The 16,735-nt window shown below is 39.8% G+C and overlaps 1 protein-coding gene across 2 annotated transcripts in view; it reads right to left on the bottom strand.

The window, feature by feature from the left end:
- VTI1A (vesicle transport through interaction with t-SNAREs 1A) overlaps nt 1-16,735 on the bottom strand; it is a 267,123-nt gene that overhangs the window by 772 nt on the left and 249,616 nt on the right. For both annotated transcript variants that reach the window (XM_084265085.1, XM_084265086.1), the window contains one exon: nt 1-348. This exon is cut by the window's left edge and continues 772 nt beyond it. In XM_084265085.1, coding sequence (XP_084121211.1) covers nt 255-348 — 94 coding nt within the window. In that variant the 3' untranslated portion in view covers nt 1-254. The remainder of the gene's footprint in view (nt 349-16,735) is intronic.

Here is a 16,735-nt window from a genome sequence, read left to right as displayed (position 1 = left end):
CACCCCCCCAAAAATATAAAGATTCTGAAAACACACAGATAAAGACAAAAAAAAATTAAGAAAAAAAATAGTCAACCCCACATGCCACCAACTATGCCATCAATAATACAAAATATTTTACACCACTTGCACCTGAGTTGAATAGTGGAAAAGAGAGGGAGACTCTGTCAGTGCAAGAGAATGATTCATGTGACCACTTTGTCTTAATTACTCAGAACAAGCAGTTTGTTGCTGTTTAGTGAAGAACAAAGATATCAGCGTCCCCTGACAGAAAAATAAATAGCCATCATGGTGGTGAAGATGATGATGACTGCCAGAACAACGATCAAAATCCGGTTTTGGATGATCCTGGAAAAAAAGCAGAAGAGACAAAAAAACCCCAGTGAATAAAAGAGAGTAAAGCAAAAAAGCCGAATATATATATAAATTATAAACAGAAACACACGAATATCTTGGAGAAAGGACACATGCCCACAAGTTCAGGATTTCCTATAGCATTCTGCATATCTTGATGGTTTATTTACTTCTTTCAATTACCAGTGCTTCCAAACATTTCCATAAGTGGCTACTACATGCAACTTTTTCATTCAGGAAAGAATTAGACTTTTCTTATTCATGCATACACAGAAATACATATTAGAATAACTGAAATACATCATGTTACAATTTATTAACCTTCTAAGAACAAATGAAATAATTAGTCCTCAGCTGATGCAATCCAAGCAGGCTGAGGCTGTAATAGTAAATACCATTACATTCTGTAAAGCCACTGTGAAATCTTCACAGCTTTTTCAATCTGAACAGAAACAATTTATTAATTTTCAAGGGATTTTACTATTAAGGTACAAGATTTCAAGGAAACACATGTCAATGAGATACTTACTTGTACTAAAATACCAAGGGAAAAGTATAAAAGATAGTTTTGAAGAAAAGGATGATATAAGGAAGCAAGTGTCAAACTGTGAAGCTTATGTTGTAAAAGCATCTCCTGTCTCTGTAGCATATCTTTACTTATGGTAATAGGCAAATGTTACATTTTCTATGTAGTATTAAAAAAAAAAAAAAAAGGAAATTAGTAATAATAAAAAGATGCCAGAAGGAGAAAGTCCTAATATCATTCAATCATTTGTGGAGAGAAATCCCTGCATCTAAAATCAGAGAATACATTGCTTCAGATTTAGCCTGAAAACAGTAAAATTTGAAGCATTTTATGGGAGGATTCTGGATTGTAAGAATTCAGCATTTGTTACTGCATTCTCACAGAGGAGGAAGAATATTTTCATAGGCTCTTCATGAAACAGGAACTTTTGCAAAACACATTTGTACACGAAGTGTATTGTCGGAATTGGACTGAGAGGTATAGCAAAAAAAAAAAAACCCCAACCCCAACAACCAAATGCAACAAAAGTACCCTAAGTTATATTTTTTAATGATTTCATTTTTTTTCCTTGCTTCTGCAAAACAAAACAAAATAAAGCCTTTGCTAACCAAAGAGCAGGTAAAACTCCATATTGTGAAACATCAAACCAAATGCAACTTGAAGACAGGGAATGTAACGTGTTAAAATGAGCATATTTCACGCGGTGAAGGAGAGGAGAAACTCTAGAGAGCAGGAGGGAGTTTTCCTCCGTAAATGTTTTTCATTTGGATGCGGGTGGATATACATATAAATTATATTGGAAAGTGTAAAGAAAAATGCAGTTTTAACCAACTCCAGCTCTCTTCCCTGCTTACCCCCCACCTAAAGGAAAAGCAGTAAATGGATGGATGAAAACTGTCACATCGGACAGACACCCTCCCCTGTGACACTCTAAAAGGACTAGCTCTCTATCCTCCTGACAGGTTACAAAATGATCACATTTGCTGACACGTCTTCCGCAAAACTGCTTTAGTGTTTGTGTCCACTTTCCTAGCAGGAGATGAATGGGCTGCTTTGTCCTCATTTATCACTTAAAGCTGAACTAAGATCTGTCTCGTTTATTTTTCCCTTCCTCACTAGAAAGGCTCAACCACAGCATTAATTCTTTCGCGATGACAGCTAATTCAAACTTAACAGGCAATATTTACTCTGCCAAAAGGATGAGGAGGAGGGAGGGATGTTTCCCACTCTCTTTTTCTTTTTTTCCTTTTTTTTTTTCCTAAAAAAAAAGTGTGGGGAGCTAACAAAATAAAGCTAATTAAGGTCTTTTGGTTCTTGTTGGTTTGCACTTCAATTTAACACCTGAACTTACAAGCTTCTCTTTTGTGGTAGGGTGTGACATTCTCTGCCAAACACCTGATAACAAACGATTTGCCCAGGCAAATGCATGAAAACCAGAATATATATATATATGTATATATTTACTCACTCACCCTCATCACTCCTGAAAAGACACTCAGCAAAATTGAAACTCAGCAGTGAAATAGATTAAAAGCATGAAAACTCTTAAAACATTCAGCCTTAAGTAATACACAGTGCAGCTGGCTTGACAACCATTTTATTTGTGGGATGTGGGCCCCAAGGCATCCATAATGCTAATTTACAAAGGATTAACTGTGAGTGAAACTCGCTTAATCTAACACATAGTTAGGCAAAGGCACACATAACATACTGAGTGTTTAAATCAACTCCTACTATCTCTGGTCCACCAAAAAGGCATTGCATTGCCTGAGACTTAATATTCAAGAAAAAAAAAGTTGTGGGTTTTTTTTTTTTTTTAAAAGCACTAAATCCTCCAAATGCTTTATTTTCAATGCTCTGGCAGAACACACCCGATTGCAAGATTATTTAATCGGTGTCCACGTCTCTAAAATCCTTGTCAAGAGAACATTGAGCGAGGCACGCTGCCACCTGTATCTGCTAATTGAAGGCTCACTTACGGTGTGAATCTAGGAAATACATATCAAAGTTCAATTTCTAGGAATCTGAATTAGTCTGCACAGTGCAGCAAAAGAATATCGTATTAAAAGGAACAAATTAATCATGAAATAGGATGGATGTTATCAACAGGCTCCTACACTGAAGCATTATATACTTTTAATATTCAAGACCAGAGTTAAAGATTAATTTTATATCTTTTTTTAAAAAAAAGAATAACATGGAGCTTTACTGTTTTACTTTCAAGTGAGCAAGTAAAATTAACCTAACTGCAAACTGCCAGAAGGATGTGGCTAGAAGGAGAACGGCAGAGCCGTTTGGTAGCAGCAGGACAGTCTTGAGGAGGGCTCAGCAAGCGGTGTGTGTGCTGGAGTCTGAGTCCGGGAGCTGCTGCTCAGACAGAGCACATGAGTTCTGGGTGTCAGTACAGTTCAGATCTCAAAGTCAACAGGCAAGGGTGACCCTTCACAGTAAAGAAAAAATCAAGAGGAAAAGGGGTTTTGAGTGATCCAAGACAGTCAAGCCAGCTCACAGTGGTAGAACAATGGTTGGCATTGGCAGGACCCATCTGTAGGGGAGCCTATAGTACTGTCACAGCCAGACACTGCCAGTGGGTATTGCTCTAGGCAAAGCATCAAGGAATTTAAGTGGGGGAGGGAGCAGTGGTACCAAAGGAAAAGAAAACGGGCCCTAACATTCCCTACAAAAAAAATCCCAAAGGCTAACATGCTCGCAAGGAGATGACAGTCTTTTATCTCTATTACACCTTAAATTCAACGAAATCTGGTGAATGAGGAAGCCCAGATTCTTCTTTGAAAATGCAAAGCATGTTTACAGGGTAAATAATTTAAGAAAGCATATATACTTGAAAGAAGACACCCATTGAAACATCCATGGCTAAAATGCCTGAAGGCAAGAACTTGTGCATTTGCATGCTGCATTTTATTAAGTTAGCACACTGTAGCTTTAAAAGAATGCATGGCCAAATTAAGAGGAATGTGTGACTGAAACATCAAGGATTCCTCAAGTTTACATTATGAATCATAGTGCTGTTGATATGAGATGAATTAACCATTTAGTCGATGCCGCTTAGGCACTGACTTCACACCAAGTTCTGCTGCAGCCCGGCGCGCTGGAGCTCGTTAACAGCCAATGTCTACTGTTCCTTTCATACTCGAAACTCTAGGAGCACAAGGGCTCATTCTACTTTGAGTTAGAAGAGATGAAAAATCTGAGCTTTTAAACCAAGTTCCATCTAGTTTATCATGGACAGCAGCCCAAAACATTTGGGTGCAAAACCACATAGAAACAGTAACTAAAGCAGATGTGAGGGTAACGTTAAACCGGCGCATGGGAAGAGCACACTGGACAGACACTGAGCTATAGGTGCAGAAAGCGCATCCTTACTCCCTTTGAGTTTCCTTCTGCTCCTCCTTTCTGAATGCCTTGGTCACAGTACCTAACCTTGACCATCGGTGCGCTGGAGGCTCCCTTGAGCCAGTGCCAACTTTGTGAGCTGGCAAATGACACCGTCCGCTTTTGGGGATCACCTCTCCAATGCGCATGGTGATCACTGCTTTGGAGAACAGGTCCCGCATCCGTTACCCAACACCGATGTCCTTAGCAAATCAGGTCCCCGCATCCCTCCATGGCAGAAATTATGCTGCTTTTCCCCATTTCAAAACCCCAAATGATTCACCCCTCTCCATAGCTTCACACACACACACACACACACACACACACGCAGACAATGGGTCTAACTCTGTTTGTGACATGTTTAGATCTGCGCCGTATAAACACAAAGCAGTTCCCGAATAAGCTTTTGCAAACCTTACATTAAGGATGCCAACCGTGTTTAAACCTTTTTACAAAACTGCATTCATTAGCAGGGGAGTGCACGACATCTATATGGGTTCAGCCTGATGTCTTGCACATGTCTTAGTGCCTGATTGACCAGCATTGAATAATGATGCCTTGCCATTAAGCACTGATGGTACAATAACAATTGTCATGAAAATTAGCAATCACAGTAACATGTTAACAAAATACAGGATATAAACGAACCAGTGCAGACTCTGGGTGCATAAAGAGTTTTGTGTCCTTAACTCAAAATAATGAAGACTACAAATAAAATACTGCAAAAATTTCTTATAGAAGCTCAACTCTGACACTGATACAAATAAAAAAAAAATACAAATGGCTTGGGGGATCAGTTAGCACACATTCATTACAACACAGGGCTTTATTCTTAAAGAAAGCATCTCAAAAAACAGTGTCCTCAAGAACACAGACTGATTGATGACGGAGCACTGTCCAACAGTGTTTCACTGTAATACATGTATTTAAGATTTAACCAGAAGTGATTCCTAGCAGTTTACTGGGCAGAAAGGCTTGTTCTCTGTATACAAGAGTACATTTTAAATGGTCCCTTGGAATACTTGACAATTATTGCATTTTTGGTTGCCCTTGTATTTGTGATCTGCTATTTTTGCTAATATGCCAGAAAATAGGTGTGTGCAAACCAGCGGTCGGTGATTTTTAAGTGTCCAATATTCATGTGCAAACCAACAGATTCAAACAAAGTGTGTGTCTAGTCACAATGGCAAATGCATACCAGTTGAAACTAAATGTGAATTTAAAGTAACAGAGTTATAACTGAGATTCCTTCCGGTCAGACACCGTTATTACTACACATAAGGACATCCCTATTATGATGTATCAGGAGCTTTCAAATGGAAGCACTAGACCCCACACAGAGGAATAAAATGCTATGATTGGTAAAGCAAAGTCTTAGATACATAACGATAAATCTCTAAGTTCAGGGTATCTGGGGGCTGTTCAAGTAACTATTCATCTTTCCCATCTTTAGGTTTAAGAACTGCTCTTAAATAAAAGCAACTGAAAGGAACTAGACAGGCTGTGGCAAAACATAAAGACATGGCAACCTACTGAAATAAAAGAGCAATAGAGCCCTGCCTAGCAAAATTACAGCTGGTTGGAAGTATCTGACTAGAGACGTTTTTCAACATTAACAACTGAAATGAGACAACAGAAATACCACCGGAAAAATATCTGTACATGTTGCATACAACTCCTTGGCTGACCTTGGAAAAAGTGAAGAATATGGCAAATACTTCGGGTTTTTTTCCTCTCCCCCCTAGCCTCAAACTCAGAAAGTAAGTCCAAGTTCTTTGTGTTCTCAAGCCAGAGGAACTGATTACATTGTACTTGACATTGTATATTTAAAGGTGAAAAGGCTTCAGGGGGTGGTGAAGAGGGCATGGGACCCCCCGTGGTTTACTTCATGCCAAAAAGGCCACACTGCCTGGGCTCCATCTCCAGCCTGGAGAGAAGCCATCCCCAGCAGGAGCCTGTTTCCTATTCCCTGAATTCCTTTCCAGAAGAGCCTCTTCTTTCCCTAGGGATAGGGGCTCTAGTTTCTTATATGTAAGCCCTTGGGAAAACCCACTGAAAATTGCTGAAAACTGAGCAGATAATGAGATTAAAGACCCCAAAATGGAGAAGTGGAGAATAAAAAAATGATGGCATTTTTCTAGCTGACTAGCAGAGATTTTTTTGAAAGAGATGAGGCCATACAAAGTGCCTAAGATACTGCTGATAGGGCTGAGGACTTGTGCAGTGCTACATCCTTTAGCTTTAAAGATCAGCCTTAAGGACTGAGGCTGTCTACATGGATGCCAATCTCTAGCTATAATATTACACTCAAACCACATCAATGTGTTTCCACCTGGGCCTTGAATGAAAGAATGAGTCATGTAATAACAGGTGCAGGGACGCAGTCACACTATCCAGCTTTAAACGTCTAAATTATATCTAGCTAATCTCTGTCAGCTCCCTGTATGTATAAGATGGAGTCCTGCTCTGAACTGCCTTGTCTTTTTCCTGCCCATATATGCATCCCAGGAGAACTAGTCAGTTAAGTCAGCTGGCTATGTTAGGTGCTTAAAGACTGAGAAGGGATGAATAACCCTCAAAGCTTGAAGATGAGGCCCAAGCAAGTGACATTTCTCCCAAGACCAAATTTGCTTGGAGAAAGCTTTCTAGTGGTGAAGGCAAAATCGTACAGGAGAGGTGTTATCATATCATAAAGTGTCTGTAATATCCCATTAATCAGAAATGTTGCAGAGATAAAACTCACCAGTAAAACAGACTACGTTCATCAATAATTACTCAGTAAACACCTTGACTTGTCATGTCCCTTTAGTGGATCTCATATTTACACATGACATTCTGAACAGAATCAAATACACTTCTCCTTTGGCAGTTTTTCTGGAGGACTGAAAGTTAGGTGAGACATCCCTCTCTGGGATGAATGCCTCCTGAAATGCAGTGGGCTTCCTTGGCTCAAGGAGCTGTTTACCTTGCTGTCTTCTAACAATCTTACTGTTAAGATTAAAAAAAAATAAAATTATGGTATCTGATAGTTAAAATAGAGATATCTAATTAAAATGAAACCTAATTCGTATTGGAAGTCTTGCAATACATTCCAAATGTAACAAAAATATATGAACAGCATTGGGGTATAGTGTTGTTTGGTGCCATCAGGGTCATGATTATCGTGTTCTGAAGGAGCTGGCAGTCTCAGGAGGTGCACAAAGTAGACAGGTGACCACAGGAGTCTGAGGGGACCGGGTGGACACAGCTCGACTGAGCTGCCTGGGAAGCAGAGAACTAAAGGAACGACTGGAGGACAAGTGCATGCAAACGTCAGCATGGAAACTGCAAGAACAGGGAAAGCCCGACAGAGGACCTCATGGTGGTGAAACCTAAGATAAAAAGGCAAAAGGGAAGGGTACTGTACATCTTCTACTAGCTGGGATTTTATTTCTGAAAGATGAAAAGTATTCTCCTGATGAGAGACTCTGACAGGGAGCAATTCAACTTCATCTTTCGCCTGTCTCCATGTCTGCTCCTTTCATGGAGGGAACAAATTAGATTATTACTGTCATTAGGAGGAACAGTGGGTGGCTTCTGGGGCCACATAAACTCGCCAACCAGAACTGGAGGGGGATTAATTAATTTCATGCAAAGCAGAGGCAACACCAGATCTTTTTGGCAAGTCTAAATGAAGATCACGTGCGCAGTGGCAACTGCAAGTGGAAGGAGTCAAGGTTGTATTAATCTCCAACCAGCCTTTCTCAGGGTACTGAAGTATCAAGAAGAACAAATCACACATTTAGTCACCTGAGCATGACTAAGAACCATGGGCCTCAGCAAACATTACGAGCGCTTTAGAGGAGCTCTGAGGGAGGGAGGGTGGGTAGCCCAGCTGTTGGTGTAACGGCATTCTTCAGCACACTAGCTGTGTAAACCCTGGTCCCCAAAGAGTTAATAGGGGGAAAAAAAAAAGCCCCAATCCCCTCGTCAACACTCAAAGGAATTATTTCTCCAGCAGAAGAAACCTATGCAAGCTATAAAATGACAAGAACATACATGATTGCATGTTGGCTTTTACAGTAACTATAGTTAAATTTACTTTCTGTGCAATTTGAAGAAAACAAAAACGTCTGAAGTCCACACTTTATCTAAACTTCCATAATCATTAGAACTCACCAAAACAGGCATCTCAAACAGATGAAAGGAAGTAGCATCCTTCACCCAGCCTCACTTTAATTAATGACTAATCTACAGCTTTTAGGTGTGATGAAGCTGAAGACTCAACACAAATATGTTGCTTGCACGATTTTCCCCTTATCACACCATATTTGACTGGGCGTCTTTTCATATGGCAAGTTTTCTACAATTGTCTTAACAATGTTGACCTCTTTTGTAAAAACCTGAAGGCATCTGCAGCAATTGTTCCTGAAGATGTGCTATCCAAAATGTTACCATTTCATGGCACTTCTTGAATGATAGAATAGATATTTTTTTTTTTTTTGGTATATATTCATTTTTTTCAAATGCTATAAAAGAAAGGAAAACAATCATGGCTAAGGCCATTTGTGAGATGGCATTAAAAGAGCCTACTCTGAGACAGATAAAAATAATGAGAATCTTTCTGTCAAGAAGGATTTAGAAAATATCACTAGCATTATTAAAATTTAATTTTTTACTGTGCTTTTTGGTTCCCCCTTTTCCAGTGATAATGAGCAGGACTGCACACCTCCACATTGCTAGTACTTGTTTTGAGCAATAAATTCAGCCTTCCAGTCTGAAGACATTTCAGACAACAATTTTGACTGCTATAGGCTTATTTTTCAACCTGTTCTGTGCTTTGAGTCTTCCTATAAAAACCAGTTCATAAGCTAATTTTCCACAAGGCCAGTGGAACAAATAAAAATCAATTTTTGCCCAACTGGTTCAGAGAAAACCTGGGAATAGTGAAGACAGAACAGTGAAAAATAAAAAGAATCGATGTATTCACAAATGGTTTACCTGATAGAGAACTATCAAATTAGTTGACAGGAGATACTTGCCACTATTAGAGTATTTTCTTTTCAGCATGTTACAGTATTTCTATTAGGGGAGCAGAAATGCCTCTACTTTTGTTATGACCTCAGACACCTCTGTTTAATAACCACACCAAGCCTCCATGCATTCTGTAAAACTACGGGGCACAAAGTCAAAGTGCAAGAGCATTTGCAGATCTTGCAACCAGAGGGACCTGCAAGCCCAACCTGGCTTAGAGTGGGTGTAAGTTTTCGTGATCTCGTGGAAGGAGGGAAGATTCTCCTTTCAGTGAACACAGAGAGACATTCGTGACCTCAGGCCAACCTTGTCAAGAGGAATTTGGTCCATCAAGAAAGGAAAAAATTGTAAAATGCTGCCCAGACTTCCCTCCCCAGTTAAAAACCCAAATGTTCAGGAGCACGCTGAAGACTAAGAAGTTTAATATCTCTCAGAGATCAGAATACAAAATTCTCCAAAGATGGGAATCCCTTTCACAGACTTCAAAATTTTCAGAATCCCAAGTACAACTCAAGGCACTGACTTTAATGTTGTGGCCCAATCCATTTCATCATCTTCTCCACTAATTGGGCAAGCATTTCTAAAACCGCGATACCTAGGAAGGATTGGATAGGTGCTTATCCCTGTCTGTCTGCAGCCAGGAAAACACGTCTGGAAAACTGATTGAAGAACAGAATCTGCTTTTTAATACAAATTAACCATCACTCCCGAGGAAATAAAACAAATTTATAATTTACAAGGTTAAATATTAAGGAAGCTAATTTAAAGTAGCTGTAATCTTCACCCTAGTACGTAGCATTTTATACACTCCTTCATTTTTATGATTTGTCATTAAAATGTGACTCATTTTAACAGGAAAAAAAAAAGGCTTAAGTATGTCACTGAAGTAAAGCTGCACACTACCTATTTAAAAATATTATAACACACCATGGAGACATCATTTCCTGGGCCAAACAAAACATTACTCAATAAAGAAACGGTATGAAATGTAAAATATTCAGTAGAGGAAGGGTATTTGGAGTTAAGCAGTTTCACTGCCAATAAATAGCATCATAATAAATAGCGTGCATGTAGTAAAAAAGTGTACCTGTTCTTCACTCTTCTAGATGTAGCACCTTAGTATGGGAAAGTAAGAAAGATACTACTCGCCCACTACTTACATACAAGGAGAAACTAAACCCCACACATTTCAAATCTGAATCTCTTACAACTGATGCTAATTTGCTTATGATATCTGCCCGATTTAGAGCTAATCTTCAGTAATTTAACTCCTAATGCTGTCTGAAATAATCCTCTTAATGCTGGTCTGTCTTGAGTACTTTATATCAAATACCATGAAATACACACGCACATACAAGGCGTAGAGCGTCTGTCGCGCTGTTGGCTGCTCTCGTGTATTCGCTGTGCCGTGAAGATGCACGCAAGGTACAGAGACGCACGGCCCTGGGGCAGCTTTAGGTCAGCACAGGGCTGTGATGCTCTGGTTGTCCCCCTTTGAAGGGGACAGCATGCCAGGAGTGCGTCCCACCGGCTGCTGGCCACCAGGGAGAAGAGCAGGCTCTTTGCCTCCTTACAAGATGGTGCAGGGAGGTGCAGGTCCATGCTCCCCCACCTCCAGCAGCACATGATAATGAGAAAAAAATAAAAACTTTGGGGTTTGGGATTTCCAAATGACAAGATCTGTGTTAAACAGCACTAATTATCAGCCGGAAGCCCAATCTGATAACTGGTTTGAAAAGACAGAGACAGTTTCATTTCTTCGGACATGGAAAATATTTTTAAGGGTGTAGCCTCAGCATCAGCCAGATTAATTATTTGTGTCAGTGTTCTAACTCTCTATTCAAAAATATGTTTTTTCCACTAAATTCACCAGAACAATTTTCTCCCCCAACATTAATTTAATGATACAGCCAAAAACCTAATTGATATCGGTGAGCAACCCAATTCCAACATATTATTTTCTCGGGTTTTGAAACATAAATGGCAGGCACAACTTTGACTGAATGGACCTCTTTATGTTTTAACAGGCGGTTTATTGGCCCAGACTCCAACATATAACAAGCACAATTGCAAAAGCAATACATTTTTAATTGAAAAATTCATGTATTTTTACTATGAAAATGACTCAAATAACAAGTAACTTTGTCAAGTACAGGGCTTTTAAAGCAAATTGTATATATGGTATGCTGTTTGGAAATTATATTCTCACCATAGCAAGTGCTTATAGGAGGCTATTAAAAGAAAAAAAAAGTATTGTTTAAGTCCTACTTTACTGGAGCTTGCTTTTTTAATACATTAAAGAACAGATAAAGCACAGTGATCAGTGAGCTGTATGTGTCCAACAGCCCTTCAAGAGTCTTGTGGAAATGTATAAAACAAGCAGTGATACAATCCTTTGCCAAACACTGTCATAAATTTTTTATTTGGCAGCTAACATTCTCACTAGTTTTCTTGGCAGCAATTGGGACCTTTAGCAAGAAAGGTGCAGGAGAAAAATACCTTGTTTAGAGATGTTTTCAACACTTTCTGGGATTTTTCAGAACTTCTGCCTGCAGCACATTTTACAACCACAGTCTCCAGTCACCTGATGAGTAGGTGGTGGTTTGAAACTTTTTTTTTTTTTTTTTTTTTTTAAATATAGACAGCCTACTACCCCCCTCTGGCCTTCAGCCTAGGATGCGAGCGCGAAGGGGGGCTGGATGTGCTCCACAGAGATACAAGCGGTTGCTCCTCTCTGTCTAGACAAAAAAACTTGAAAATAATATCAGAATGTACCTTTCATTGCTCCTGATACTATCTGTATCTTATTCCCGGATGACAGAGATAAATGAAAGGGAAACATGTGCTGATTACTTTTGCATTTTTCTTGGGAGATCTCTGCAGAAAGGCTGGTCACAGGTGCAGCTACCTTGGTCAGCCGGTGGCCTGGCTGATAAACAGAATTGTGAAATAGATTTCTGTACCCAGATCCGCTCTTCCAGGGGTTTTTTTGTTTTGTTTTATTTTGTTAAAAAAAAGATATACTAAACTTGACATCTGATACACAGCCTTTCTCTATACACCCATATACGCTGGTGCATCGTACACGTGAAAGTATGGCTCCAGCAGCTCTGGGGTTTGGGCATAGCAGGCTCCTACCAATTTACTTGTGGAGCAGATGGTTTATATTTTGATGTTTCATTGTTTTGCATTAGAAATATGACGTATTTCTTCTACATCTCAGCAACTTCCTTCAAAACTTTCACAACAATAAGATATATTTTGGTCCTTCACATGGACATCACGGAAACAGTTCGTCTTAAACAGATGTAGACCAGGAAAGGCACCTTTTCCTTATTTGTCTGAAATTAGAAACCCTGGAATTTAGTTTTAGACAGCATAAAATAACTTTAATTAAAGTAATGATGCTACATTGATAAACACAACCTAATAAGGTTTACACACAGCTCGTGCTCCAGTTTTGTCTCAGGTGTTTACCAGGGGCATCACCCCCTCCAGACCTTTACAGAGCACACACAGACATCTAGTGGTAGGTGGGAACACTGCAAGCATGGCACTGCATCTGACACGGCTTGACCGGAGACAGTGAAGTCACGCCAGGTATGAGTTGAGCTACTTTTATCTCTGGTACAACTACGGACGGGCAATCAAACAGAGAGAGCATTGCTCCCTTTGTGCCATCTCATGGCATCATGCTGCCTCCGGTGAGAGCGTTGCTCTCTTGGCAACTCTGGGCTTCCCAAAATTCCCTAATTACTCATTCTTTTCTATTAAGTCGGAGCTATCTTTGCCTTTCTCCTGAGCACCTCTAAACACCTCTCTCCTTGCTACTATTTTATTTGACTTAAAATCTGAAGAGCTTAATTATGCCACATTGCTTGGAAGGTTCTCCGAATGGAATGTGGCTATGCACAAAGAAGTCTGCTGGAAAGTGATGGAGCAACACAGCTTTACGGGCAACAAAATGCATACAGGATGAAAAAATAGAGTCAATAATACATTCTAAATTGCCAGTAGAGGAATATGACTGGCTCGACAGTCTGAATCAATCAGTGGAAAGATGCCTAAAACTTCCGTGGGGTTTGAGTCCCACATCTGCAAAGGAGATCAAGAGCCGCCGTTTCGCACAGCGTTGTAAGAACTCAGCGCCCTGATTCTGCTCTCAGTTACACCATTTTAAATCAAGCGGTACTCAGTGGTGTCATAACCCTGTACATCTGTGTCAGACCCTGTGTTGCAAGGGCAGACTCGATGCCAAGAATGCAAAACAGATGTTGCTTTCCTAATGTTTTCTTGTTGTCATTTAAGTTGTTTTCATGGGGTTCTGTTTTGATTTTGGTGAGTGAAATAGGTCGACAGGACTTTTCAGAGGGCAGACTGGAGGAATGCTGCTGCATCTTCCTTTTTATTTGGCGTGCATGTGTGAATATGCACAGACTTTCAGTTACAACTGGGAAAAATCTTTTCCTTTTTTTTTTAAAGCTTCATTTGAGTTATGCTCTGTTCCCTTGGGGCGAAGAGAAAGAAGGTAGCTATTTGCAGATGGGGAAAAAGGGCTTTTGTGAACAGCAAAACTGCATCACCAAACAGCTTAAGAAAAATATTTTTTGAAGTTATTTTTTTACTACTATTTTAAGAGGAAAGAGGGATATATATATTTATCTACCTATCTATATATCTTTTTTGCATGTTGACTCATTAACAAATTTAGCAATAAACACTTTGTAATTAAGTCCACTAGTTTGCTGCTGTCCAGAAGTTTCTTGACACTCTGCACAGAAGGTTTGGAAAAACGTAGAGCTAAGAAACGGTGAAGGCAAATCCCAACAGCTTGCTCAAGAAAATCTAGCTGAGGCTTAAACTCACTTCTGAACACTGAAATTTGAGATGCCGTATCAAATAAGCAGCTCTTTTTCCCTGAAGAGAAGAAACTGGGTGTAGCTAACCTACTGCATAATAGGTTTATTCTCATTCACAAAACAGGAATTACTTTATGGCCCCAAAGTAAAACTAGCACAGAAATATACTGGCAGATTTGCTGCAGATGTGTGTTGTGACACGTATGCAGGGAATCTGCTATTAATCACATGCTAAGATTTTAATATTATGTAGGGTAATGCAGGCAATCATTATGGTGAAGGTTCTGGATTCATAAAAGCCTAACCCACAAATGGGTCTTTTAAATTTAATACATTTGAGCTCACTCTCACACGGCACCAGTTGAATTCCCTGATTCACCACCCCCCTCCCTGCACCCCATCACATACATTTATTTCAGTGTCTATTGTGCATTTCTTTTTGTGCTTGCGCTCCACTTCTCTTCTTGCAACACATGGCATTTGTTGGGGAAAGCGCAGCTTTTCAATTCTCCCGTTTACCGGACTATGACAGGAATGTTCTTCTTAGAGGGGCTGTTTGTCAGACCCCTGGACACGTACCTAGTACAGGAAACGGTCTGGCTGAAACGTTGGAAAAGCCATCCTTCACCTGAATCCTTCAAAATTTGTGTCCCAACATAACTAGAACCTATGTATCCGTACCCGGGCTAAGATTACTACGGACAATTATACCGTGGAAATGCATTATTCTGACAAAGCAATCAATCACATTATTTCTCAGAATTTCAGTTCACCCCTAAAATTTTCCTTACCTCCAAAGCCAGCTGGATATTATATTACCAAAGCTGTTGAAAGGGTGTAACACTAACCATGAAGCCAAAGGCCACTAAAACTATGCAATGCATAAATTTTTATTGTTTGCTCAGCATTGAAATCTCATTAGGGCTCATAACTCATCGGCGCACTGCAAACATTTGCATCTGCTGATCATGAGAACTTAGATGGAATGTACACCTTTGGCTAATTTACTTGTTATGTTTTTAGATGAGACCGTGTGTGTTGCTTTTTATTTTCTTTTTAAAAAGTCCTTAAGCGGTCACGAGCTGAATGTCCACTTTTTAAACTAAATGCCTTAAAACTTTCATTTGCAGTTTCTCAAGGTTGTTCTGTTGCTGGCAATGTTCATGATCATCATTTTACAAAAGCTTCATTTGACTTAGTATTCAGGATAATCGTTGTTTGAAAACTGTGCCCCATAGAGCATTTAGCTTCATTCATCCTTTCTGCTTTATACAGTCACATTTTAATTAGATTAAAATTTGTCCTCCAATTAGCTTTCATTAAAGTTTATAGATTACAGCAAAAATCTCTACTGAGTTATGCTTCAAAACTGTGCCTAAAGTTTAAAATGAATAACTGTGCAAATGAAGTGATTATGAAGATTATTACTATGCAAAAAACATCAGTCGCTTCTTAGTTTACTTATACGTTTAACTCTGTAATTTATTTTGCCGACTTCAATACCTCTGTGTTCTCCAGAGTAGTCATCATAATAATACCTCACAGTTACAGGATACCTTTCATTCCTCAGGATCCTCAGGGGCCTGATTCTGCAGTCCACAGGCACACCAGTAGTCCTGCTGATGTCCCTGAAACTGTCTGAGCAAGTGCCACTCGCTGCATGAGAACCAGAACCCAACTACAGGTCAGACCCTGCTTTCAGATACCCATGTAGCATTACTGACGATTCGCACAGCTCAGGATGCAAACCAGATATGAACATTATGCAAAAAGTCCTTTCACCTACTTCTGGGTGAGATGTGGCAGCTGTTTCATGGTGCACAGTTACAAGACTCGCCTCTTTAAATGGGGGCGCGAAGACAGATACTCCCTCCCGCCAGTTAAAACTGCAGAGAAAACTGAGAATGTAATTATCCGAAAAGGAAACGACTCAGCGGGACACTGGGGCAGGGGCTGCATCTCTCCTGTCACTCACATCTTCAGATGCAACATCGCTGAGTATCGGATGCCCAGTCGCTAATACCTCCTGCACATGCAAATTTACTATGTGCTGAAGGCAATATAAAGTTTACAGCTTGCCAGGCTGATCCTACAACCGGAGCAGACATTTATTCTGGAGCAATCTCTCGGTGGAACACATGGGACTCCGTGTCGGAGCAGAGCTCCACAGAAATGGATCTGTTTGCAGGAAATTCTCTCCCAATAGCAAGAGCTATAAATATATATGCATATTAAAAAAAAAAAAAGAAAGAAAGAAAGAAAGAAAAAAAAAAAGAGAGAGAGAAGCAGCCAACATCTTAAAACTAAAAATAGAGACACTTGGGTTACAAAAACAGGGACCTGTCTTTGCTCTAGCAACAGATTTCCGATAGGAGGAACACAGCTGAAAACGAGTATTTTACCACAAATGAAGTGTAGTTCCTAAGCATTAGCAAACAATTTCAGCAAAGTGTGGTAGTGTAAAAAGCTGTCTTTCCTATTGTTCATGCGCTAATTGGCTGAACAGTCATTAGGTAACTAATGTTCCCACTTAGCAGATGGCAAAACTAAAGTTCAAGGGTGTCAAAGGCTAGAGGGGAGTTTACAGTTT

Source organism: Gallinula chloropus (assembly GCF_964237585.1).
Source record: "Gallinula chloropus genome assembly, chromosome: 5".
In the NCBI taxonomy this organism is placed as follows: Eukaryota; Metazoa; Chordata; class Aves; order Gruiformes; family Rallidae; genus Gallinula; species Gallinula chloropus.
This window is presented reverse-complemented; position numbering and strand designations above follow the sequence as displayed.